General features: G+C 34.7%; 1 protein-coding gene across 3 annotated transcripts in view; it reads left to right on the forward strand.

The window, feature by feature from the left end:
- The window catches only part of ISA3 (isoamylase 3), a 41661-nt gene that overhangs the window by 5477 nt on the left and 10441 nt on the right, over positions 1 to 25743 (forward strand). For all 3 annotated transcript variants that reach the window (XM_011100492.3, XM_011100499.3, XM_011100508.3), the window contains 11 exons: positions 7308 to 7412; positions 8506 to 8640; positions 8742 to 8828; positions 9865 to 9922; positions 15581 to 15644; positions 16326 to 16425; positions 18625 to 18725; positions 18818 to 18869; positions 21577 to 21639; positions 23845 to 23934; positions 24025 to 24097. In XM_011100492.3, the coding sequence (XP_011098794.2) occupies positions 7308 to 7412; positions 8506 to 8640; positions 8742 to 8828; positions 9865 to 9922; positions 15581 to 15644; positions 16326 to 16425; positions 18625 to 18725; positions 18818 to 18869; positions 21577 to 21639; positions 23845 to 23934; positions 24025 to 24097 (928 nt within the window). The remainder of the gene's footprint in view (positions 1 to 7307; positions 7413 to 8505; positions 8641 to 8741; positions 8829 to 9864; positions 9923 to 15580; positions 15645 to 16325; positions 16426 to 18624; positions 18726 to 18817; positions 18870 to 21576; positions 21640 to 23844; positions 23935 to 24024; positions 24098 to 25743) is intronic.

The raw sequence follows: 25743 nt of genomic DNA on the forward strand, positions 1-25743 counted from the left end.
GCCGCCGACCAAGATCCTTGGTGACAAAATGCTTCGTAAGTAGGCCTGGCCTTGGTGGCTTTTATAACCCAAGCATCACTACCAGAAATCAAGATACCATCGACATATACTGATAACTCTAACTGATTTCCCCTTTTGTATAAAAACATAATGATATGCTTGGCACTTAGAAAAACCCAAGTTACCAATAACACAACTGAACTTATAACACCACCACTAGAACTTTATATGAGGCCATAAATCACATTCTTCAATTTGCATACGATTTGGTGACTCTCCCCTTAGCAATATACCTCTAGGTTGGTCCATCTGTTCAGTTTTATACAAATCACTGACCTAAAAAGCATTTTTTACATCCTTCTGATACATAGGCTAGTCAATATTGCCATCAATCCAATGTTTAAGGGTCAACACCCACCAACAAACCATAACATCAGCATTAGGAGGACATATAAATTCCCAAGATCCGGAGGAGATTAGGGCATGCATCTCTTCATCCATAACATTTTCATTTATGATGCTGAAGTGCCTCATGATAAGACTTGGGAATGGATATGGAGGAAAGGAAAACAACAAAAGTACCAAACATAGGGCTAAGATTGTTAAAAGAGAAAACATTAGCAATAGGATGAGCAGTACAAGGCCATTTACCTTCCGAATGGCTATCGCAAAGGCCAGTAGTTGCTGCTGAGAGCTCAGGAGGGGACGGGAGGGGCAGCGACATCTGATGTGGTGGATAGGGTGTGACGATGGCGGGCATATACTTGTAGTGGCCAAGAGTCAAACTTGTTGGAGAATGTATGTGTGGACAAGGAACACATAAAGGAATAGAGTCACACCTTTGGGTTTTCCTTGGAAAAGAGTGGATTTAAAGGTGAAATCGGCTGAAATGAAGGAAGAGTGAGAGACATGGTCATAACAATAATAACCCTTTGTGTGCGATAGTACATTAGAAAGATACACTTACCTACCAAGAAGAGCTTAATCTTGGCCTGGAGAGACAATATGAACAAAACTAACACAACCAAAAGTGCGAGGAGGTAGAGAGAATAATATTTATGAGGATAAAGACACTGTTCCCTTTTCAAGAACAATAGGAGGTTACATGATTGATGAGAAAATAAGCAGTCAGCTCGGCATCTCCCCAATAGGATTTAGGACATTCATTTGGACCTAATAGTGCAAGCAACATCAAGTAGATGATGATGTTTTAGTTGTGCCACGCCATTGTGCTTGGAAGGGCGAAGACACAAAGTTTGGTGCAATATATAATGGGACTCACAAAAGTTGGAGACATCTTTTTTACTAAATTCTAAGGCATTATCAGTCCATAAAATTCGAATATTAACAGAAAACTAAATCTGAATTCTTTAATACGAAGTGATAACACGATGAACTTCACATCTAATTTGAGCAAATAAACCCCTGTAATTCTTGAATAATCGTTAGCAAAGATAATGAAATATCTAAAACCAACAACAAAAGACACATCACATGGACCCTTATTTGAATGAATAAGTTCAAAAGGAGAAGTACTATGCTTTTTGACTTTGATGGAAGGAAGTATGGTGGTGGTTTCCCAATTCACGTGATTCACATTCTAAACTAGTTAAATTGATTGGCAGTACATGTTTTAGCTTGGAAAAGCAGGATGACCAAGCCTAGAATGCCACTGAAAAGGGGGGAGATATTGAGGCAAAGCACTCACAATCAGCAACCAGTGTAGTAGATATGTCCAAGTAATGGAGACCATCACATTCATGTCACCACCATAAATATTTCTCCTTGTCTGCAAATCCTAAAAGAAAGAATATGAAGGAAAGAAGGTGACTGGACAATTGTGAGATTGGTAAGTTGATAAGACAAATAATAGGTTGTATGATATCCAACCTAAACCAGAGAGTATGGACGTCAAAAGGTAATAAAGAATCAGAATCAGAGTATGTTAAGAAAGGGATTTGTTACTAGTGATATGGGTTATTCACCCGAATCTATAATCCAATATCCAATATTTACTATGAAAGGCAATAGAAGCACCTGGAGAGGGCACAATAATAGGGATACCAGAGATAGAGATAGCTGAGTTCTGTAGAAGTTTTTCATTGTCCTCACGGCTTCATGTAACTAAATCAGGTTTTAGAGTAGCCTCATAAAATGTAGTGTTCATTGAACCGTAGTACCAAAAGCACTTTTAAGAATGGATGCGATGATGAATACACAGAAATGAAGTAGCAAGTGGTCCGAGAAATGAATACACAGAAATGAAGTAGCAACTGGTCCGAGAAGTTGGATGTCATTGGTGAAGGGGAGATAGACACATAGCAAAGAAATTAAGGTCTGGGACAAAAGACAAACTCATTCTCGCAAAACTCCAGTTCGGCGGATCATTTAGATAGAGAAATACTCTGGCCATATAATAAGGCAAGAATAAAAGGAAGGACTCAACACATAGTTCAAAAAGGGTACAGATCAGAGGTGCAGCGATAGCAATCATCGTATCGAGATGGTTGTTGGTGGTCCGATGTAGCAGAAACGCCAGTGGTATGGGCAGCTTGCATTTGTGCATGCTCATCAGCAATGGTGGATTGATGACAGGGAGGGTTGGCGGTGGGTAGGGTCGGCGGTCTTGGGTGGGGGCTACTTGCAGAGTAAAGCACTTAGGCTTTTCTCTCATTCTTTTCTCTCCTTTTTATACTAAATAAATGTATAATGATTATTTATTTTCCTCTCTACCTGCTTGATGCCTTTTCTGAAAGTATGTTATGTACTAATGAAGATGTTCAACTCTAATAGTCTAATATATAGAGATGGATCACAAGAATAATATCAAGTAAGTGATCTACCTACCAAACATTGCTATCTTAAATAATAAGAAAGGTATAAGACAACCCTAAGAAATCATCTATTTTCTGAAAGCCTTAAATGTAATCGAGATAGTTGTCCGTGATTTGGGATTCAGGAATTGATGAAGTTGCAAATAATTTTGTTCGATCAATGATATAGACTATTTTGTTCTCATCCTATTTGTGTGTACGAGTGCATGCAAGAACAAAGGGAGTGTTTGCAAAAACTTCTACTTTTAGAAAGGTGATTTTTGTAGAGAAAGTTGAAAGTTGTAACAGAATCAAAAGTGGGTATTGTTTGTAAAAAAAATGAAAAGCAAGATAAAGTTAAATTGGATAGTGTTTGGAGAAAAATCACTTTTAAAATAAACTTAATTGATTTAAGATCGTTTTGTCCCTATGTGTTATAAAGATACTATTTTTTGTTTATTTTTTCATTTATTATTTGTCAATAATAATTCTTTTTCCGCAAAAATTAATAAATTTTATCTTGATTATTATATGCCATATTATTTTTTAAGAAATATTAGATAGTATATGTTTAATTTAATAATCCTTAATATAATTCTTGATTTATACACAATAATTAGACTGGGATGATTGCAAAAAAAATATTTTATTAATTAATCAAATAATAATATGTGAATGAAATAATATAATTAGATGATATAGCAAATAAAATGTAAAAATTTTAAAATACTAAATATGTGAAAGTGTAACTTTGATTATTATCAAATTATTTGAAAACTCCCGTATCAACTTTAAATATACAATTTTAAAAATAAATTAAAAATGGTAAAGTTGAATTAAAAATATTCTAATAAAGGTATAGTAGTAAAAAATAAAGTTGGATTTATTTACAAAAAAAAAAGCAACTAGAAGCACCTCCAAAAAGCACTTTTCTTAGCCTTTTTAGAAGCAAAACGCATCCCAAATACTTCAAAAATACTTTTTGGAAGCCAGAAGCTGAAAAACGCTCCCAAACACTCCCAGACACAGGGGTTGGAAGTTGGGTATTAAATTCTTAAATTACTTTTGATTGTTAGAATATTTGGTAGCCTTTTCTCTGTTATATGTTTTATCTGATTTGACGTGATCAGTTTTATCTTTATCTTGGTAGATTTCTACCTTGGTAGGTAGATTGTGTAATTTGGTAGGTAGATCAATTATGTTTCTACCTACTAGGGTTGTTAACCTCTAATCTGTGCTCTATATGTTTGGGATTAACTCCTTCTAAAAACTATGATTTTAGTTTTCTCTTTTATAACATGTTATTTATCAAGTTTAAAGTTTTTCAAAAACAAAAAATGGGAGAAACCTTTACCTAAATTCACTGCCACCTTCTAACCTCCCTTCGTTCCCTTAATTTTGCCATGTTGCATGTCATATATTTGAGCATGCTTCCCATTGTTGGCACTAGGGTTTGCATTCGGATCGAGTTGTTTGGGTCGCAACCCGATCTAAACGGGTGTCACGGGCGGACTCTTTTGTCTCGCAGTGGATTATATTTTTTTCGCCCGTGCGGCGTCTCAGGTTACACCCAACCTTCGACCAGCCTTCACACATCCCAGAGTTTACCGACTGTCCGTCGTGTGTCTTCGACACTGAAGCTCGTTAGCACGACATCTGAACGCATCCCTGCGCGGCACCGCGTGCCCTTGCGCTCGCCTATCCAAAATGCCCATGTTCGCAGAGGCTCTCGGCGCATGCCTTAGCGTCTCTTAGCGGCCGGCCCCGACTAGCTAGTCTGCCGCCATGCGTCTCACCCACAATGTCGGAACCTGCCGACGCATTCCTCAATGGCAAGGAGCATCCTCGCTCTGCCTAGGCATTACAGCGCTCCGCATGCTCCCGCAACGCCTGTCTCATACCCAACGCACACTCGGGGCATCCTCGGCGCACGCCTTTGTCGTGGCCGTCTTCTATGCCTTGCATGAGTAGGACCGCATCATAAGGTCGAGGCCCATTCGATATGCCGACATCCTGCCTTGATCTCGCATGGCATGCCCGACATGCCTACTTCCTTTTTGACATGGCTACATAATATGCCCACAGTGCGGCGTCGCCCTATGACCGCTTATCTTAGCCAACGGACCCCCATGGACGGCTAGAACTCGATAGCGCGTGCCATGAGTTGGATCACGAGGTCTTGGAGTGCTTGTCTCGATAACCCATTCGCACGAGATGTGTTGCCCCTGATATCTCGTAGCCCGGAGAGCAACCTTGCGTGTCACACGGAGCCTCTCGGCCGCTTTTGCGCCCAATACAGGCCATCCTGGCCCTATGCTGCCCATCCGGTTCCCATGCCTTTCGGGGACTCTAAACACTCCTTTGAGATGCCTAGAGCCGGCTCTTGAAGGCCCCGACATGCCCCTAAGAGATGCTCATTTAGTGCCGATGTTGTTTACCATCGTGCATGGGGAGGGCTGGCTGGAGCTCACCCACTGCATGCTCCCCTTATAATAGGCTTAAAAATATTTTCTCTTGTTCCATGAGTTGACACTTGCAATGGTCGATGAGGGCACTTTTTACGCATCTCCCTCAACCGACGTCCAAATCACGTGCCGCTTGAACCGTAGCGTAGCCTACGACTTCCACATCATAACTCTAGAGTTTCAGCCCCATCCGATCATCCATCACTGAGGAATTGCCTACGCAATACTCTGAAATTACAATCTGCCACTGCACTGGCAGAATCTGAACATCATCGTCGTTTCCTACCCAAACAGAACCGTCTACCTCTGAAACATGTTGGAGGTGCTCCCAACACTCCAAGGATCTCGCCATCAAAACATTTTTGCAAATCTCCAAGGATAAAGCATTCTGCTTAACACATTTCTCTCCTGCTCGCGCGCAGGGTGGCGCCTGATCATCGCCCTTATATCTCCTTGCCCAAACGTTCTCGGAATGACTTCATACTTGGCGGATAGCATCCCCACACATCAAGGAAGTTCCCATACGAACAGTATTGCAATCCCCAATCAGTAAGAGTCTCTGCTCGAAGGCCGTTTGCACACCTGCGTGCTGGCCGGCATCCCCTAGCCGCCCGCACGTCCTCCGCAAGTTACTACCGTCTATCTTGCCCAAGGAGCGGCCAGGTAATTTTTAAAATTTTCAGGTTCGAACAATTTTAAATAAATCAGGTCGATTACACAGAAAAGTTACCCGATCGAATAATTGGGTATCAGATATTTATTTGAAAAATAATAAAATATATAAATTTCAAACCTAAAAATAAAAGAAATAAAGATAATGATTTTTGTTGTAACGAGTAAAATAAAGAAGAGAATGATTTATGAATTGGTTGATCTAGTTGTAAAGTTATTAATATTATGAATTGGAATTCATATTCTATCATAAATTAATATTGCTATGCGCTTATTGCTCAAGGGAATATCCCTAGGTCTTGTTGTTACGATACAGTCCTAACCACATGTTTTTCGATTTTATGCCCACTGGTGTTATTTATGGAGATATCTGTATCTTGTTTCCACCCAACAAACTTATACATCCTTTGACCCCGTTGGGTTTTTGGACCAGCCTACATAACATTTCCTTTCCGAGTTTTGATAAATAGCAGCCCAAGTTCATCAAGTGTATTTTCTTAGGTATTCTCGCACATAAAAAGGGTGTTGGTGCAATTTGTTTCTATATGGAGATATACATGGCACTGTTAAAGCAACCACTAGTGTATGTTGCTTAGAGCGAAGAACTACCGTATAGTTTGCTGAGGGAAGGAAACAATTTCTTGTTTAAAGCAAAGCCCGAGAGCTTGGGTTGACAAATTCTACTTGTCGGTTATTTTGGTTTCAGATTATTCAGTTTTTGTGCAAGCTGTACAGTTTGAACAGCCAGTTTTGGTAATTTTTTACTGTATATGTCGATGATATTTTGATATCTCGAGGTGATGCTGATGGTATAGATCATGCTAAGGTATACTTGCAGACATTTTGTTTCGGATTAGAGTTCTTGAAACTTTTTTCTTCCATAACAGCAATGAAGTGAAATAGTGAAAGCACTCTATTTCAAATGCTGCCTACTCTTTCCCATGTAGGCATTGAGTCGATGAATCCTTATCTCATTTACACTCTGTCGGAGGCTGTGAAATTGACTTTCAATTTCTTTGCTCTTTACTTTGCCAGTTCTGAAATGATGTTAGTATTTTAAAATTTCCATCCATCTTCCCCTTGTAGGATGTTTTTCTGTGGAACTATGATTTACTTAAAGCAGAATATCATATCAATATGTTCATGAAGATGATTATCGTGTGCTGTATTTTATGGGTCTGGGGAGTATATTAAGAATTTTCATTTATCTTTCTTCATGTTGGATGTTTTTCCTGTGGAAAAATGATATACTTAAAGCCTGCTCGGGTATTAATGTCTTGTTTGTTGTGCGTTGTACTTGAGTGAAATGTCTCTTATAAGGTCTCATATTTACCTTTTGAATACAACTCATGTGAAGATACCACATCTCTTGGAGCTGGGTATTAATGCAGTTGAACTTTTGCCCGTGTTTGAGTTTGATGAAATGGAGTTCCAACGGCGTCCAAATCCTAGAGATCACATGGTAAGTAAAAGTTCTGGTCCCTGTAAGCATTTGTTGAATAGGGTTATCTTTGTCTGCGAGTCAACCGATGACTTCAATTTGCATATGACGAGGTTCTGTGTATGCCATGCTCTGCAAAGTATTGAGGCTACCCAATGCTATATGTGTGGCTTTTGATTCTTGATTAGCAGACTCATATGGGTTAGAACATGGGAGCTAGGAATATATATCTTCTTTAAATTCTTGACTATGTTTCATGGGACTACCTAGTTGTGCAATAATGTAACTTGATCTTAAATGATCCTGAAAAAAGTTGAGTGAAATCCCATAAATATTCTGCAGGCTGCCAAACAAGGTTTGACTAGAAGAATGTCTGATTATTAATGGAAACTAGTTTTGTCGGGGAGTATGAAAGGCTAAGATATGCTCCAACCTATCAGAATAACAAAGCGTGGCAAAGAAACCTTTCAGCAACTATTTAGATGCTTTCTCCTATGTAGACAAAGATATGAAAATGCTAATAGTACAGCAAGGAACATGAATTTTGTTGTCCGCAAGCAGCAGGCACCCAGAAACATGCACCTTTGTATTGTGAGACTTTTGTGTGTTAATCATCTCTTGATGAAATATATGATCATGTGTTAAGAGTCTTGTTGGTAAGCATTATGTTTTAAACATTGTTCTTGGCATAAGTCTCTGAAACTGCAAACATTTTTTGTTAGCTTACATTGCGATATTTTATTTTAGGTCATTCACATACTATTTTATATGTCGGATTGTATGTTGTCTAGTTCACCATGCTATGTTTTTTGTTTAGTGCATTTGTGTTGTGAGTCAGAGTACAGGTCCAACTCCAGCATCTTGTCAGTTTTGTCGGGCTGTGCTGTGAGTCGAAGTATATGGCCAACTCCAGGGTCTTCTAGATTTTGTCAAGTTGCAGCTTGTTTTAAAGTTTAAGCCTTTGAACTCTTCTTCCTATGGGATAGGATTTTATCGAAAGGGGGCCTGCTTTCTGGTCATGCTTGTGTACTATAAGCCACTATATATTATTTGGTTTCTGCAGTGCTTTTGGATAATTAATAACTAATTCTCATGAACTGTGATTTTATGCAAGATCAATACATGGGGTTATTCTACTATCAATTTCTTTGCACCTATGAGTCGGTATGCGAGTAATGGAGGAGGACCACTTAATGCTTCTCGTGAATTTAAAGAAATGGTTAAGGCATTGCACAATGCCGGAATTGAGGTATTCTCTTTATATTTTGTGGTAGCAGTCCAAAAATGTTATTGAATGGCTAACAGTGAAATTAAGGTTCTTGATCTGGCTTATGACGCTATGTTTTCCAGGTCATTTTGGATGTTGTTTATAATCATACAAATGAGGCTGATGATGAAAACCCGTATACTACTTCATTTCGTGGCATAGACAACAAGGTGATAATTGCAGTTTTATAATAAGCAGGAAAGTTAATTGGTTGTATCTATTGGCTTCTCTTTCCCGTATGCAGTGCATGATCCTTAATTTATCATATAGCGTGTTCATTGGTTTGAGTTTACAAATACCTCTAAAGAAATTCATGCTTCAAATTGTTGCAGTAAATGACCCATACATATGGCATGTTGGTTGATTTGACTCTACAAATGCTTCTAAAGAAATTCATGCTTCAAATTATTTGGTACTATAGTAGGTTTTATTTACTATTTTTGACTTGCTCGTTGGAGAATATTTACTGTCCAAATACTACATATAAGGTATACATGCCCCTTACTTCCACTTCTGGACTTCCTCCAATTAAACTGCTGAAATGGTTTGAGCAATTATCATTCATGACCATTTAGCAACCACTAAAGTTTGATATCCCATTAATGTGGAGAAGTTAGTGATTTATCAATCTGAGCAAATCTATGATGCCCTAATTAGAGCGGATAACATATTAATACCATGCTAGGAATTTGGGATTCTAATGTTTTCCTCTTCCCTCTCATCTCACTTATTACCTAACGTTTTATCTCTTTATATATTCTACTAGTTTTGTTACTTTTTTTTTTTTTAATTTCAAATCATATTTATTTTAAATTATTCAACTTTTCACTTATCGTAATCAATAAATACATTAAAAAACTTAAATAATTACTTAATTTCATATACAAAAATTAATAAATACTTTTATTTTCATATACAAAATTTAATTAGCTTTTTAATTATGCATTTTAAATATTTAAGCACACACATAGAGTGTGGTAATATTGTTAGTGACATTGCTAGTGTTTATGATCTCTGAATGTAGATGGTGATATTTGAGTCTTTGTTTACATTAATTGCAAGTCTACCTCAAAATTTACTCAAAAAGTGTGCTAATGTCATGAATAGCATTGTGAACATTCTTCCTTGTTGTATCTGCTGATGATTTGATCGAATCTGCTTTCTTATAATTTCAATTGACTTAGTAATATCATACATGTTTTGTAGGTCTATTACATGATAGACTTAAACAACAACGGCCAGTTGTTGAACTTCTCTGGTTGTGGTAATTTCAATCTCGTTATACTTCATTCAGTTTCAATACATATGATGCTATTTCTTTTCATTTTTAAAGTGCATGTTTCTGATAGATTTCCGTCTGGATTAAGTTTTGATTTCTTAGCAATTTTTATATGATTGTTTGCTAAGTATTCGAATGTGATTAAATTGTGGAATTATTCTGTTAGCTAAAAACATGTTAAGCAAGTTGTTTCTATCGAACAAGATTCACTGAACTTTGCTTCTTATATTAATGAAACCACAGTATATTTACATGTATATTCTCAGCGAGAAAGTAAAAGTGCTTAGCTTATTCTAGTTCTAGTATAGAGATGGATGCAAGCGATTCTTGAATGCTCCATTGACTTGGATTGCAAAATGTGCTCCAAGCTTGTTAGATGTACTTTACTCTCATTGTAATTGGTGATCCAGTGAATGAATCAGCTGATTGTTTATTGGTTTCACACGGAATGTACAAACAATTTGTTGCAATATTCTCTCTTGCCTAAAAGGACAACTTAAACTTTGTATGCTTGATCGGTTCATGATAGGGCTAGTTGCAACGTTAATGGACCATACTACCAGTCAAGTGACTCCCCTTTGTTGCTAACCAGCACTGATTGGAGAAGACCTACCACACTGAAGATGCTGGGGATAGAATAGGTCCTACAGATTCCTTCTTATATTTAAGTCAATATATAGGTGAAATATTAGGAGCTGTAAGAAATTCTTGTGTTGAATTTGTTTTACCTCCATTGCCTAGTTGAGGCCCCTTTTATAGCTATAGGTTACTACTTGTTTAATATTTCAGCCTACTTTGCTAGGCTAGTTTCATCTCTTTCAAAGATGTGCCATCCTCAAAATTGTTTCTTTGGAGTGCAGTCTGTAGGACAAACCTCCGATCGTTTCAAGAAGACCAGAAAAGTTTGTGCAGCTATTATATATCCCAAAGATAGAAGTAGTTGAAATTGTAATTTTTATCCTCCTAGAGCTAGTGTCAATTACATTGTAAAATTTTGCAAGATTTGACTATCGTAGTATTATCACTATTATGCAAGATTTGACTACAAGGAAACAAAAACCAAGAAACAAAGTCTAACAGCTAGCAGGATTAACGAAAAGGAAAGCATCAAGAAACAAGAAGAATCTTTCCTAGCTATTTACCATGAAAAGTAAAGGTTGTACAAGAATTTTCCATCAAGTAGGTAAGTTTTGTTTTCCACTATTAGACTAGGGAAACATGATTTAATGTATTAGTTTTGAGGACTATTCAGTCAAGAGATTGACAAGCAAAGATTTTAGGTGTTTTTGCTAGTCATGAATTAGTTAAAAAAATTTGAACTTGGACTAGTTTATTGAACTTTGTACATTCGCTTTGTAGAAAAGATAACCCTCCCCATCAAGCTGGAGCAAATATATTAATCATGCCCAGCTTGTTACACAAAATACTAAATTGCTTTGCTTCTAAACCCTTTGTAAAAATATGTGCTCTTTGCTCTAGAGGAGTAAAAAGAGTGCAGATTTCCTGTCATGAGACAGCCTCACGACGAAATGACAATCAACCTCAATATGCTCTTCTCATGGAAAATAAGATATTGTCACATTACATAGGTACGGGTCAGTGAAATCTATAGATTCTTCAACCACAAAACTTTGCTAGTAGTGTGAACCAGAACGAGGTATTTAGCCTCTGCACTCGATCTAGCGACTGTAGTTTGTTTTTGCTACACCAAGTCTGCATCTTGATAAGCTTCTATCTTGAAGTGCCCTTGTCATACTGTGTTTAAGTACTTTCTCGTCTTTGTGGATGATTACTCTAGAAAGAAGTTAGTCTATTTACTCAAGGATTGGAGTCAAGTTACGAATGTCATCACTTCCGTTTATAATGAAATCAAAACCCAATTTTCTGATAATATTCGTGTCTTGTATCTTGCATACTGATAATGCCCTGAGTTTAGCAGTTTCTCAGTTTTGTGATTCCCATGGCCTTTTACATCAAACCTCTTGCCCATATACATCTCACAAAATTTTATCGCAGAACGCATACACCGTCAGTTTCTCGATGATGCTCGAACTATTATGGCACATATGAATGTTCCCAAGTCTTATTGGGGGATGCAATTCTCAGTGCGTGTTATCGTATTAACCTTATGCCTTCAATGTTCTTAGTGGGGATACTAGGTTCTCCTGTTTTTTCTCTGGTAAGACCCTTTTTGGGGTAACTCCGAGGGTCTTTGGCTGTGTGTGTTTCCTTCATCTCGATAAAGTTTCTTTCTATATTTCTGGGGTATCGTTGTTATGATCCAGCATCTCATCTGGCTTTAACCTATGTTAGCTTCCATGAGACTATGCATATTATTTAAAGAACTCTTCCCAGGTTGATCCTACTCCTTCTGTTCCTTTTCCTATACGGGCATCTTCGAGTCCAAAGTATACAGAAGTGCATGTACAACCATTACAGGTGTACTCTCGATGTAACCGCTCTACCCCTACCACACTTTTATATCCGCCTCGTCTTCCTCCAGCTGCAGCTCCTAGCTCCATTTTCACTCCATGTGATGATGATGATCTTCCCATTGCATTGCTCTTCGCAAAAGTAAAAGATCTTGCACCCTCATCCCTTGGCTTATTCTATTTGGTGTCAGTACATTAGTCCTGTTTATCTGGCACTGTTTCTATTCCTAGTTCTTATTGTGAGGCACTTCAACATCCTGAGTGGAAAATAGCAATGGAGGAAGAGATGTTTCCGGGGGACCTTGGAGCTTGATGTTGTTGCTTGGCGCTGGGTATTTACCCCCAAGTTTTGAGCACACAGTACCCTTGAACGGTATAAAGCTCATCTGGTTGCCAAGGGCTTTACTCAAACATACGGCGTAGATTATTTGGAAACTTTTTCCCCTTTGCATGCCTCAATGTTTTCTTGGCAGTTCATCTCAACTGGTCGATGTACTAGATGAACATAACAAATGCTTTCTTATACGGTCATCTGAATGAAACTGTAATTATGGAGCAAACCTCCTCAATATTTTGCTCAGGGTGAGAAGCAACACATGGTTTTCAGGTTGAATAAAGCTATTTACGGTTTCAAACAAAGTCCCAGAGTATAGTTTAATAAGTTTACTCGAGTTATCGGTCAGTTTGGTTTTGTTACGGTGCCAAGCAAATCATTCAGTTTTTTTTCGAACATACTGTCGTTCTAGCAGTCTATATTGAGGATATCTTGAACTCTCGAAGTGATATTGTTGGAATAGGAGAGGCCAAGGCATACTTAGTTGAGCACTTTGTCACTAAACATTTGGGAAGGCCAGCGTATCTGGGCATTGAAATTGCTCATAGAAGCATGGGATCCCTCTATAAATATGCTTGTAATCTTCTTCAGGAAGCAGGTTTACTTGGCGCTAAACCGGTGGACACTCCCATGCATTTGAATCCTGATTTCTGGAATGATGATGGCAATTATCTGTTGCCAAGCTAATCTACTTAACTGTGACTAGGCATGAACTTGGACGAGTTTATGGAAAATATTCACTTTTATGTATGCTTAATCTTTTTAAGAATGTATGTAGTATATCTAAATTTTTATCTATATCCACATGTTACATTTGTTTTATTATTTATACACATGCATATGACCCCACATATTATTATTTGTATTTATTGTATAAATACTTAAACATACATAGCACTTCAAAAGTACAAACATATCAAATATTCCATGTTTCTTAACTTTCTCTGTAACAATAAAATTATCCTATGTAACTAAAGGATTAAATGGCTATATACTATTAATGACCTCTTTGCAAAGTTAGAAAAAATCTTGACTTCTTGCTTAATTTAATTTGTTTCAGCTTGTTTGGTTTTCTTGATTGTGTTAGAAAAATACAAAAGCTAAAATAAAGACAAAGGATGCTTCTAGTTTCTTGTGGCATTGAGGTAGATTACTAAGTGATGTTTGTGAACAATCATGTATCCAATAGTTATAGAATGTTCCACGACTATCCTTTTATTGTTGTTATACTAGTCTATGATTAATAATAGAAGCATACTGAAAGACTCTTTGTAGTATAGTACTATTTGGCATCTACAATTATTACATTTTTTATATGCATATGATTTAACTTATGCTACCATCACGGATGTTCTGCTCATTGCGATGGTATGCTGTTTGTGTCTTAGTATGATCATTTTTATTTGTCATATAATTTTGGAATAATGAACTTCTTCACATCAATTGATCTAGCTCATCATTTTAAATTGCTCCATTCAATATCTTGTATTTTTTATCTACTTGATTCATAATACAATTAAGTGCAATTGTACTGTAATGATTTTGTAAAAACAAATTTCTATATTACTGACTATATTACAGCATATAAGCTATTAAATATTTATATTTAAATAGCTTCATTTATTTTTATGAAGAGATATCATAACACGTAGGAGTATTAAAACCCAAAGTTATATTATAGATGGAGTTGAGATTAAGTTTTCATTTGTTGTAATGACTATCTGATCAGGCCAAATAAATGATCTAAAGTATAAAACAGAAAAATATTATGACATGTTTATAGATATATAGTATTGGGTGCCTCTAAACAAACGAAAGAGATTGTTCTCTTCAAAATATGAATCAATATTTAAGAATTGCATTTGTTTTGTCACTGTTTTTTCGGGGCAATCACGAAGATAAATGAATATATTTAAGAAATGCAAAGAGCAATTAAAAATGAAAAAATGTAACTATCCAAGAAAAAATTGACAAATTAGAGCCGAGAAAAACTATTCTTAGTAAAAATATAATGTCAAACGGATATATGAACGTCTGTTCATACTTCATGTGTACTTAAAAAAATTGACTATATATTCTCCATTTTGAAGCAAATATAAACGAGGAAGAGATGTCGGAGGATAAATAGTAAAAGCGTCTTTACCTGTATTGAGGGCTCAAGTAGTCCACGTAGAGGTTTGTATTGGCCAAATCTTCAAGAGAAACCAATATAATGAGGATGAAATGCAAGAAGATAAATAGTAAACGAGCCTTTACGTGTACTTAAGGCATAAGTATTTCGACGCACAGGTTGGTATTGGCAAAACATAAACATTTTCAAGTATGTATTCTTTGTAACAAGTGCAACGCGCACATGTTTTATTATTCTGAATAATTTTTTAAGATTATGATAGTGGCTCTTCAAGCAAAACAAATGTATAATGAGGAAGAAATGTCTAAGGATTAGTAGTAAAAGAGCCTTTACCTGTATTAAGGGCTCAAGTAGTTCCAGGCACAGGTTGTATTGGCAAATAATGATAACATCTTCAAGAGAGACCAATGTATAATAAGGATGGAGTGCAAGAAGATAAATAGTAAAAGAGTCTTTACCTGTACTAAGGGCTTAAGTAGTTCCTTGTAGTGGTTGGTTTTGGGAAAATAATCTCTTGTTCATGCTCAAGTTATTCTGCATAATTAGCACATACATGTGATTGCTTAACCATCTCTGTGAGAAGATTGAGGGCCTACATGCATTATATTGTAAGTTTTTGCCTCTTATTTTTCTGAAGTCACTATTTCTAGTCTACAGGTGATGGTGACTGTTTATGATGGATCCAAATGTGTCTAGTATAATATATGATTATGTTTATTGCTCTGATATTTAATCTTGTTGTCTAGGTAATACATTGAATTGTAACCATCCTGTCGTCATGGAATTAATACTTGACAGCTTGAGGCATTGGTATATCCTTATTCCTTTTAATAATCCTGAAATTTTCTTGAAGGTGTCTTATGTTACAACCGAACGCAGTAAAGATATATGAAATTGCCTCCATGTTAGATTATCATTTATAATTGTTAAAATGCTACAATATCACTATTTTGTGTTTCATGAGTTCAAAGTTTTCCCAAGTAAATGTCATCTGTACTATTTTCTTTGATAATTCTAATTGAGGTCAATTCATCCAAAAAAATAAATAAAGAAATAACAAAAAATAGATGTCCACGTACAAAGTGGTTGCATTGAGGTATCATATGCATTATATAATGAGGTTGTAATTGTTATGAATGTAAAAACACGGTCCTAATATTCTAATTATTGATCAGTGTGAAATTTAATTGAATTAGTTACTTAACATATCCTGATGGACTAATTTGCATGGTCTAGTTCATATTTTAATTCTTCAGGAGATGTTCAATGTCTTTGACAAATGTCGAACATTCTATGCTTCAGTTATTGAGTTCAATTCAGATGCTGTGTTTAGGTGTTATGATCATTCTTTTGGGTTTTCTTTCTATTGAATTTTGTTTCATTAAATATCCCGGTGAATGCATTACCTATTTGTAGAGGATGTTTAGTTTAGCACCTTAAGTTGTTTATTAATTGGATTTTCACACTTCTCAATTATCATTCTACCTGAAGGGTTGTAGAGTATCATGTGGATGGGTTCCGTTTTGATCTTGCTAGTGTGCTTTGTCGAGGAACTGATGGTTCTCCACTCAATGCTCCCCCATTGATCAAGGTAAGACACGGCACCCTCTGCTTGAAGTTTTAACAGCATTCCTTAATGTGTCATGGACAGCTGTATGGGAACATGTTAAGCATAAACTCCTTGATTTATATATGCGCTTCCCTTCTACTTATTTCTTTCAAGTTCTTATGGGATTGAGATGTTACTCTGTATTTCTCTGTATGTACCATATATGCCTACAAATGCTACAGACTATTATTGTTTTTAAAATTCTTTTATAGATTTTTATAATAGTGAAAGTAAATTAAGCTGCTATAATCATACTTCTAAATTTTAGTTTCCTTTTGTCAATTATCTTTTACTTCCGATCTAAAATTAAGTACCTCTTTGTGTTATGAAAATCAAAAGATAAACCTCTGTTTTATCATTCTTATATATTTAGTGAATATTCTGAAGACAATTGCATTTTACAACTTATTCATCTTATTAATTTGAAATTCAATTCTTTTCTTTTAGTAAATGAGCTCAAGCTTGAGCATTAAGAAATAAAGTTTTCAAGCTCAAGCTCAAAATCTGGTTTAAGCTCGAGCCTTGAAATTTTCCCAGGCTCGGCTCATTGTTAGCTCTTTAAGACCCCTACCTCCCACCGTCTCCCTGGTATGGGCTAAGTTTATCCTCCTAGTTCTCATAGATCTATTTGGAAGGATTCTTTATTAACAGATTAGAATCCTATAAGTCCAATTCTTGTCAGGGTCTCCTTCACAATCTCTGTGTGTTGATTTTCTTCTACCAAATGAATATGAGTGAGATGGTCTCCAACAGAACCTCCATTTTCTCTTTCCTCCATTTGGAAGGATTCTTTATTAACAAATTAGAATCCCATAAGTCCAATTCTAGCCAAGGTCTCCTTCACAATCTCCATATGTTGGTTTTCTACCAAAATGAATATGAGTGAGATGGTCTCCAACAGAACCTCCATTTTCTCTTTCCTCTTGATTCCTGTCTACATTCTTACAGATCAAGATAAGATTAAGCCTACTCTGTAAACAAATTCCTGGACGTGGAGGTCTAAACTTTGATTTTGTGCATGGGGTGATTCTTGTTTAATCATGTACTTACCATTTTCTGTATGTCATACTGCTTGTAACTGCTATCTGACCATGATCACTAGTGTCCTGACCCGCATTTTCTATTATCATGTTATGTAAACCCACACTAAGCACATCAATGCATTCCTTTTGCCGTGAAATTAGGGACATTTTTAATTATGTCAATTTGGGTTGATTTGGTTTCAATAGATTGCAAGATCAAATTAAAGAGTTGTTCTGGTGCTGCCAAGATCTCACCAATGGCATGCCTAATCTCCAACGTTTTGACCTTTTCGATCCCCCAAAAACTTAAATTGCCACAGCTACCATCAATTTCATTTCAAGCAACAGTAATTGGTTATCAATACTGAGGAATACACTGCTACTGTGTGAAAATTAAATTTGTAAAATGCATAGATAAATATATGTATGCGTAGTCCTTCTGACAGATCATCCTGAACGTTAGTTACATGCATGCTACATTCAGATGGGGACAAGAAGTAAGTTGGCTCCTGAAAAGTTGGTGCTTAAAGCATAATTCATATAACTCACTGTGCTCCAAAGTGTTCAGAGTGTCAAGTCAATACAGAGTGTTCAGAGTATTGGTGCTTTAATATGGTTCTTGTGGTTTATTCTGTTTATGCTCCAGTGCACATACATTGAATTATAGAGAATACTGAGCTGTGAAGTTCTCATTTTTGTCACCTTATTCTTGCTGGACTTTATATCTCATTTGTGTACTTTAAAAACACATGTGATGGGAAAAAAGTTGTCAATGGATTTAGTTGAGTTGGTTCCTCTTGTGCGATTATTTCAAACAAAATTAAGATTAGTACATTTCTAAGGATTTTGACATTCTCTGTCCATCGTGACTGCCAGTTTTCTTATTGTTCTGTATTCTAATTTACTACAACGATATTCCACAGAGCTGATGTATTAATGTGTTTACGATTGATGCAATGCTGGTAACTAGCTTCCTTATCCTTTATGGATTTGCTTCATTTTTAATTTAGTCTTAGTTTGCTTCCTCCGAATACCAAGGAAAAGGAATGATCCCTTCAAAACAATACTGTTATTTGATATTTGATACAATTCATACAAACAAAAAGTTATTGTCTTTTATTCTTCTACATGCATGGTGTTCAGTGCTTAAATGGTGCAGGCAATTGCCAAAGACAGCATCCTGTCAAGGTGTAAGGTCATTGCAGAACCTTGGGATTGTGGAGGCCTATACCTTGTTGGAAAATTTCCTAATTGGGATCGGTAACTTCTATAATTATTTCTTTTTGTTTATTTGGTTGAAACTAGTACATAATCAACAGAAACATAACTATGTGGATTTCTTTGGTTTACAGGTGGGCAGAGTGGAACGGGAAGTACCGAGATGATGTTAGAAGATTTATCAAGGTGCTGTTAATTTCATTAGATGTACAAAAGGAAGTTACTTCAGATCATATATTCCTAATTTTTTTGGATTGATGAGATAACTTAAAAATATAAAACAGTCCGTAGTTAATATAAAACTGGACAGATATAACAATAAATTTAATATTGTCTAGTCAAATCCTATGTACATTAATATTGGGAATATATATGTTCGTAATATCATTATTATATATTTAATATTAGTTACTGTCAACTGGTAAAGATGTAGAAAATATGCATAAAACTATTTACATATTTACACATAACTTGGTATTAGTTATATATTGGTTAAATTAAAAAGATCAATAAACTATGAAAAGAACTCGATAGTGCTTACAGTATATATTTTTGTGGGAAAAGGTTCTTATTTTAAATGGAAATATATAATAAATTAAGGAAAAATTATTTTTTACTCCTTTATGTATATCCAATATTAATTTTAGTTCGATAACTATGTCGTTTTTCTATGGAATCCTTTAAGTTTCAAAATGGATGAAATTTAGCCCGATTAAGGGTTTTAAATGTAATTTTTCAGCCAACTTTTGAATTTGCACGCGTGTCATTTCTTGCTTGGCTGTCCGGCCATTTATCCACGCGTATAGCCACATGCACAGCCACATAAGCCTAAAGTTAACTGGGTAATTATTATAAATAATATTAAATTCTTTTTTATATTATTTATTAATTTTAAAATGTTAATATATTTTATTAACTTTTTTAAATACTTTCTTAATTTTCTATTGTTAATTAAAATATAATTAAGTTTTATCTTTCTAAATAGGTTCTGCTGGCGTGAAGGGCAATTGCGAGGGGGCACTGCCCTCCCCACTGTTTCTGGGTGGGTGACGCCTTTCACCCTTGGGCGATCTGGGCGACCACCGTTGCCCATCGCAACGGAGGGCGACCCTTGCCCTCGACCTCTGGGCGATGCGGTCACCCTGGTGTCGCTGAGATGCCGTTACCTTAAATAATAATTAATAAAATTATAATTATACGTATAATATAATTATATTCAACATGTCTTCCAACTCATGTCTAAAGCCACGTAGGATTAAAACCCTAAAAAAATATTCAATTGACATGACATATCATTTTTCCGACCAAAAATCAAATTCCGACAACCGGAGGACTACATTTTATCAATTTTGAAATTTAAAGGACTTAGTAAAAAAAGGACATAGTTACAGTACTAAAAAAATAATTTTTCAATAAATTAATTGCAATAATATACATAAACATTAAAACGGTCTAGAAATAAAATAAGAAATTATTATTAAAACACATTATTGGAATATGATAACAGCAATTTAAGTTCTTATTGCTTATCTATTGTATAAAGAACCAAGCATCCGTTGATCTCATTTTAGACATATATAATATGATATCAATGAAAATAAGTATAATCATCCAATTGTCATTGTTATTATTATCTTCATATCAATTTATGGGAACTATCAAATTTTTAACATAAGATCATGAGCAGTAAAATGAAACATTATGCATATTTATGTATCTTGGTAAATATATACTCACAAGATAAATGTTAAAAACTATTGTTATTTGTGAGAACTTAATTTACAAAAGCACCAGAGATTAAGAATTGATACTTTCGGTGTATTTCATTTAAGATTTAAGTACATGTTTATACAAATACAACAAGGCTAAGATGGGAAACATGATAAAATTGGAATCCTAAAATCAAGTTAGAATCTGTAAAATCAAGCCTAAGGCATATCACAAAGTCACAAAAGACATAAACCTGAAAAAAACTCTAAACATAGCCATTGTGTTTGTTATTACTTTGTATGTTGGGTGGGAGTTTAGCGTAACATTTGTTTTCAGTCAACGGATGCTTGTCCTTGGGAAAAAACTTGCCAAAACAATTTTCTAACAAAATGTTGTGGTTTGGGTGGTGTGTTCAGGGTTTTCGGAATATATGTGATGGCTATGCCATAGTCTATAGGGCTTGATTAGTAGAAGTTTTTAGCATCATGTCAGCCGATCTTTTCTTTAAGACAACTTTTGACATGTATCTTCTCTAAGTTAGTAGCTGGCTTTTCTTGTTTATACTGGATGTTCATAGAGTACATCTTTTTCAGTCGACAGAATGCCGATGCTTGTCTTTGGGAAAAACTTGCCAAAACAATTTTTTAGGAAGATAGTGTTTTGGAATTGGTGAGTTCGAGGTGTTCGGTATACATGTGATGGCTATGCCAGAGTCTACAGGGCTTGATTAGTAGAAATCTTTAGCATCATGTTTGCTTATCTTTTTAAGACAGCATGTGGCATGTATCTTCTCTATGTAGCGTAATGTTTGCCAATCTTGTTTATACTGGATGTTCATAGAGTACATCTTTTTGCGACTTAACAATTTGTCTATTTATAATCTGTACAAGGAAATGGTTCAAATATTACTAAGCCTCAATATAATCCTTAGCCGTCAGAGTGGTGCTTGTCATGCATATTATGTGATTTATTTTCCTACTTGATGAATTTAGATAGATTTCGTATAGTTATTAACGCCCCAATTATGTGTGAAACCGAGGTTTGAAGTTTTCATTTTGGTCTCTCATATTTTACTGATCAATTCGGAATTATATGAGATAAAAAAAAGTCTATTAATGTTATAATGTCGTTGTAATGATTTTTCTTACCATTCTCATATGTTTTGGATTTGACTTAAACTTAGGGGGACACTGGTATGAAAGGAGGTTTTGCAACTAGGATTGCTGGTTCTGCTGACCTTTACCGAGTAAGTATTACTTATTTCATGCTTAGGAAATATGCATGCTCTTGTCATCCGTATTAAATGATGTTGTGATGGTGGTTATGCCCTTTGGATCAGTCATGAAATTCCTGACCTGGCTGAGGATGCACTGTGAGTAAATGTCTAGTCTGCCTTTGATTGTTAATCTCTAATACTTTATCTAGCCTTGCTATCATCTTTTTGTTTTATTAAATGAATTTTGCAGCATCTTATTGTAAACTGTAAATATTTCACTAAAGAGGCACCAGGAGGTCCATCCCATTTACAGCCAATAGACATTATCTATGGTGTATGTGTACATAGAAGTGAGGAAAGTATTACATAGTCCAAAGAGAAGAGAGTGCAAAATCTCTTTCATTTTCATTCAGTAGAGCAGGTTTCTTTCAAAACCCAAGCATTCATCTCCTTAATAAGAATCAGAAGGAAAAGGTTAGGAGAAGCTGCATCCCAAGTTCTTTGTTATTTATGCTTTCCCCTATAATTATCTCTGAGAAATGTTTCAGAAATAGAAAAACTCACTCCATATGGCATTAGCGAACTTTGGTTACACAAACCAAACCAAAGGACCACAAATCACTTGTCACTTCACAGTGACTAGCAAGTTTGGTTTTCTTGCCTCTTTCAATATGACATGTAACATCTTAAATAATTTTCCTCTGGTGACTGAGTTTCTTTCAACTTAAATGGTACCATATATAGCATCCCATGGGAAAAGTACCACTCTTCTGGACATCCTAGTTTTCCGAATTTGATCCCAAGGTGATTTAATCAATGTATTCATGTGTATAGCTTGATAAAAATATTTAGCGAACATTTTCGTGGATCTTGTCCATCTCATGGCCTGTTATTGATTTGTTCCTAGTTTGATATCCAATAGCTATGGCGGTTTATATAGTGATACGGTACCCTGCTAGAAATTGTGGTTCTCATAACTAACAGCTACAATGAAATAAGATTCCATAATTTTCTATTTCTAATATTCGCTAGTGGAGTAGAAAATAGGTTTTTAATTAGTCAACAAAATGTTTACAATCTGTAATATTGCATGTCCTATTATATTGATGATTTCACTAGGTTGCAGTAATATATGTGGTTTGTTTGGAACATCTGATTTACAATATGATGTCTTCTCTCCTAGCCATCCACTAAAGAAAATAACCAGTTGATGAGATTAATTAGGCCCATAGTTTTTCCAGATGTCAATATATAATCTTTTGTAAGTTATGATCTCATATTTCAATGACTTACTCAGATATAATAAGTGAACAGTCTGTGTGAATAAGCTAAAACCATACAGGTTACTGAAATAAAATTTTATTATGTCACTTATTATGAATAAAGTTAGAATGTTCTGATCAGACCTGCACTTTGCTGAAAATTGTAAAGTTTCCAGGCAACATTTCAATGACATTACAACTATTCCGTAATATAAGATTCATAAACTATATTAAAGAACTTCAAGTTCGTTAAGTGATTATAACTTCTACCTCAAATAATGGCATTTCTTGAGTCCGGAAACAAATAAATCCCTTTTATGACCTTCAAGTCATATGCAATGTTCTTAGCAAATATAATTTTAGTATTGGAGTCTATGTTCCTTTAATTGTGACCGTACCATTTTATTGTTTTACTACTCTTATTAGATATATCTTTTCCTGAAAAGATGCTAATTTTTTAGGTAATCTATGAGTTCTGTTTTTCTTTTTTTTTTTTGATAAAGGCATAGATATTGTTTCGTAATTGGAAACAAATACTTATAGGATTCAGACTATCGTAAGTATTATAACATCTTATTGCTTTAACCATGATCTTTAGCATTCTATTAGTTATTTTTATTTTTCTTCATAATAAAGGCTTGCTTAACTTTTTATAACAGGAAAGCATACTTATAGGATACATTTTTATCAGTATAATAGGTTTTCTCGACATTTTAACTAATGTCACTTTCTGATACTAATTTTTGGTACATGTATAGCATGACACGATTCTTTTTTAACTTTTTAGGTATGTATATAGCATTATCATTTTTTGATCCATCTCATAGTATAACTATTTCTTTTTCAAGAAAAAGCAGAGTTAATTCTCTCTGTAAGGAGTAAGTTTAAGTTTGTTCGTAATAAATTAATGCAATATGTTGAAACTTTCTTTAATTGTAGTCGAATAGCCATTCAAGGATCTCTTTCTCTGTAGGTCAATAAACGCAAGCCATGTCATGGTATCAATTTTGTAATTGCACATGATGGATTTACACTTTATGATCTTGTTTCATACAATTTTAAGGTATGTCATGTATTACAAGTTCCACCTCAATTTGGCTAATTCCAGTATTAGCTCCGTATTTATCATCTCTTCTTTCTGCTGAAACTTTAGCACAATGATAACAATGGAGAAGGGGGAAATGATGGGAGCAATGACAATTTTAGCTGGAACTGTGGTTTTGAAGGTAGATCTGAGTTCAACATATCTTACTTTTGGACTAATGCTAGGTACTTGGATTCGTAGTGTCATGTTTCCTTGGTATAGTGCTTTTATGATTCACTTCATCTTACCACATGATGCTTTAACTACTATTGCACTTCTTCAAGTTGGTTTTAGAGCATTTCTATATTTCCACCGTCAATATCCTCATGATTTTAGTTTTCTTTTTCTTTCTTTTAGAATGTACAACTTTGTGCATCCTGATAATAAACAAATGCATGACCTTGTGCATTCTGAACATATTAAATTAGGAAGTTTAAAGAACAAATATAGTATAAGAAACTTAATATTTTACAAGTTGGATGGAGAAACTGTTTCTAATTTTCTGAAACAAGGATTTAGATGAATTTTAGATTCTAGTAACATAAGATTACAACCAATAAACTTACAAAGAATTTGACGACATAACAATCATTATAAGTAACATATAATTATTATATTTCATTAATCATGATCTTGATATGTAGGAGTGTATTGTCAACATGAATGTAGTATATATTTCGTTATTCATGATCTTGATATGTAGGAGCATCGTCAACATGAATGATAAACGTATCCTGTATATGGGTTAAAAGTTCGACTTGTATATGTTCAACAAACTTGGTGAAAGTACTATTTTATCGTTGTTTAAGTTGTACAAAAACAATTCATGCAATTACATTGTTTTGAGATGTTTGTAAACTTTTTCTTATTCAGATGCTCAAACACATATATGTGTGCGCATGCGGGTGCATATATAAGATAAGAGTGTGTTTTGGAGACATTACAAGTGCACAAACAGATAATAAAAAGAGTATTATTCTATAATGTACTTTTTGATTCTTGTGACACCATATTCTTAGCGGAAGAAAATCTTGATACACTTAAAATACCATTATTTTCTATAGTATTCATTGAGAAATAATATCATGCATAAAAAATGAAGTAAAGTTTTTGTATAAGATTTAATTCATTCTAACTAAAAGTTGTATAAGGAAATTACATAATCTAGAATCAAATTAGTCTACCAGCTTATAATATGAACTATTAATTATAAATTAAGATATTAATCTATATTACTGTCTTTTTATTTATCCTACGTCGAAGAGTTCTAATCTTAAGAAACTTAAATGAACAGGATGAAACAGAAGTTTTATTAGCAACATATTTTAGTTAATACTTAGTCAAAACTATAATACATAAATATATGTAGTACATTATTGAGATGATCACTGAACTTTTATGAGTATTACCTTCTTGTTTCTCATAAACAATGTCAATTGTAGAAGAGACCTCGATAGTTTAGAAATATCATTATTGAGTGTATTATCTATTTAGACATCACAATTCATGTAATAATTCAAAAACTGTATCTATATTTCAGTATTGCTAATTCATATGTAACAGTTCAAAAATAAAAGAGAAGATATACAAATTATCTTTCATGGTATACCATATAAAACAAAACTGACAGCAAGTTTTTTTGTTTAAAGAACAATGACATGATCAAAAGTCATAAAATGATGTTTTGAATTAAATATATTTAGATATTTTAATGGATAACCTAATTGTGACAGAGTCATCTTATGTATTAAAATTATTCTATAAAATTTGAAAATATTTTTATTAAAG

This window comes from Sesamum indicum, linkage group LG2, assembly GCF_026168435.1.
Source record: "Sesamum indicum cultivar Baizhima isolate 11 linkage group LG2, ASM2616843v1, whole genome shotgun sequence".
Classification (NCBI taxonomy): domain Eukaryota; kingdom Viridiplantae; phylum Streptophyta; class Magnoliopsida; order Lamiales; family Pedaliaceae; genus Sesamum; species Sesamum indicum.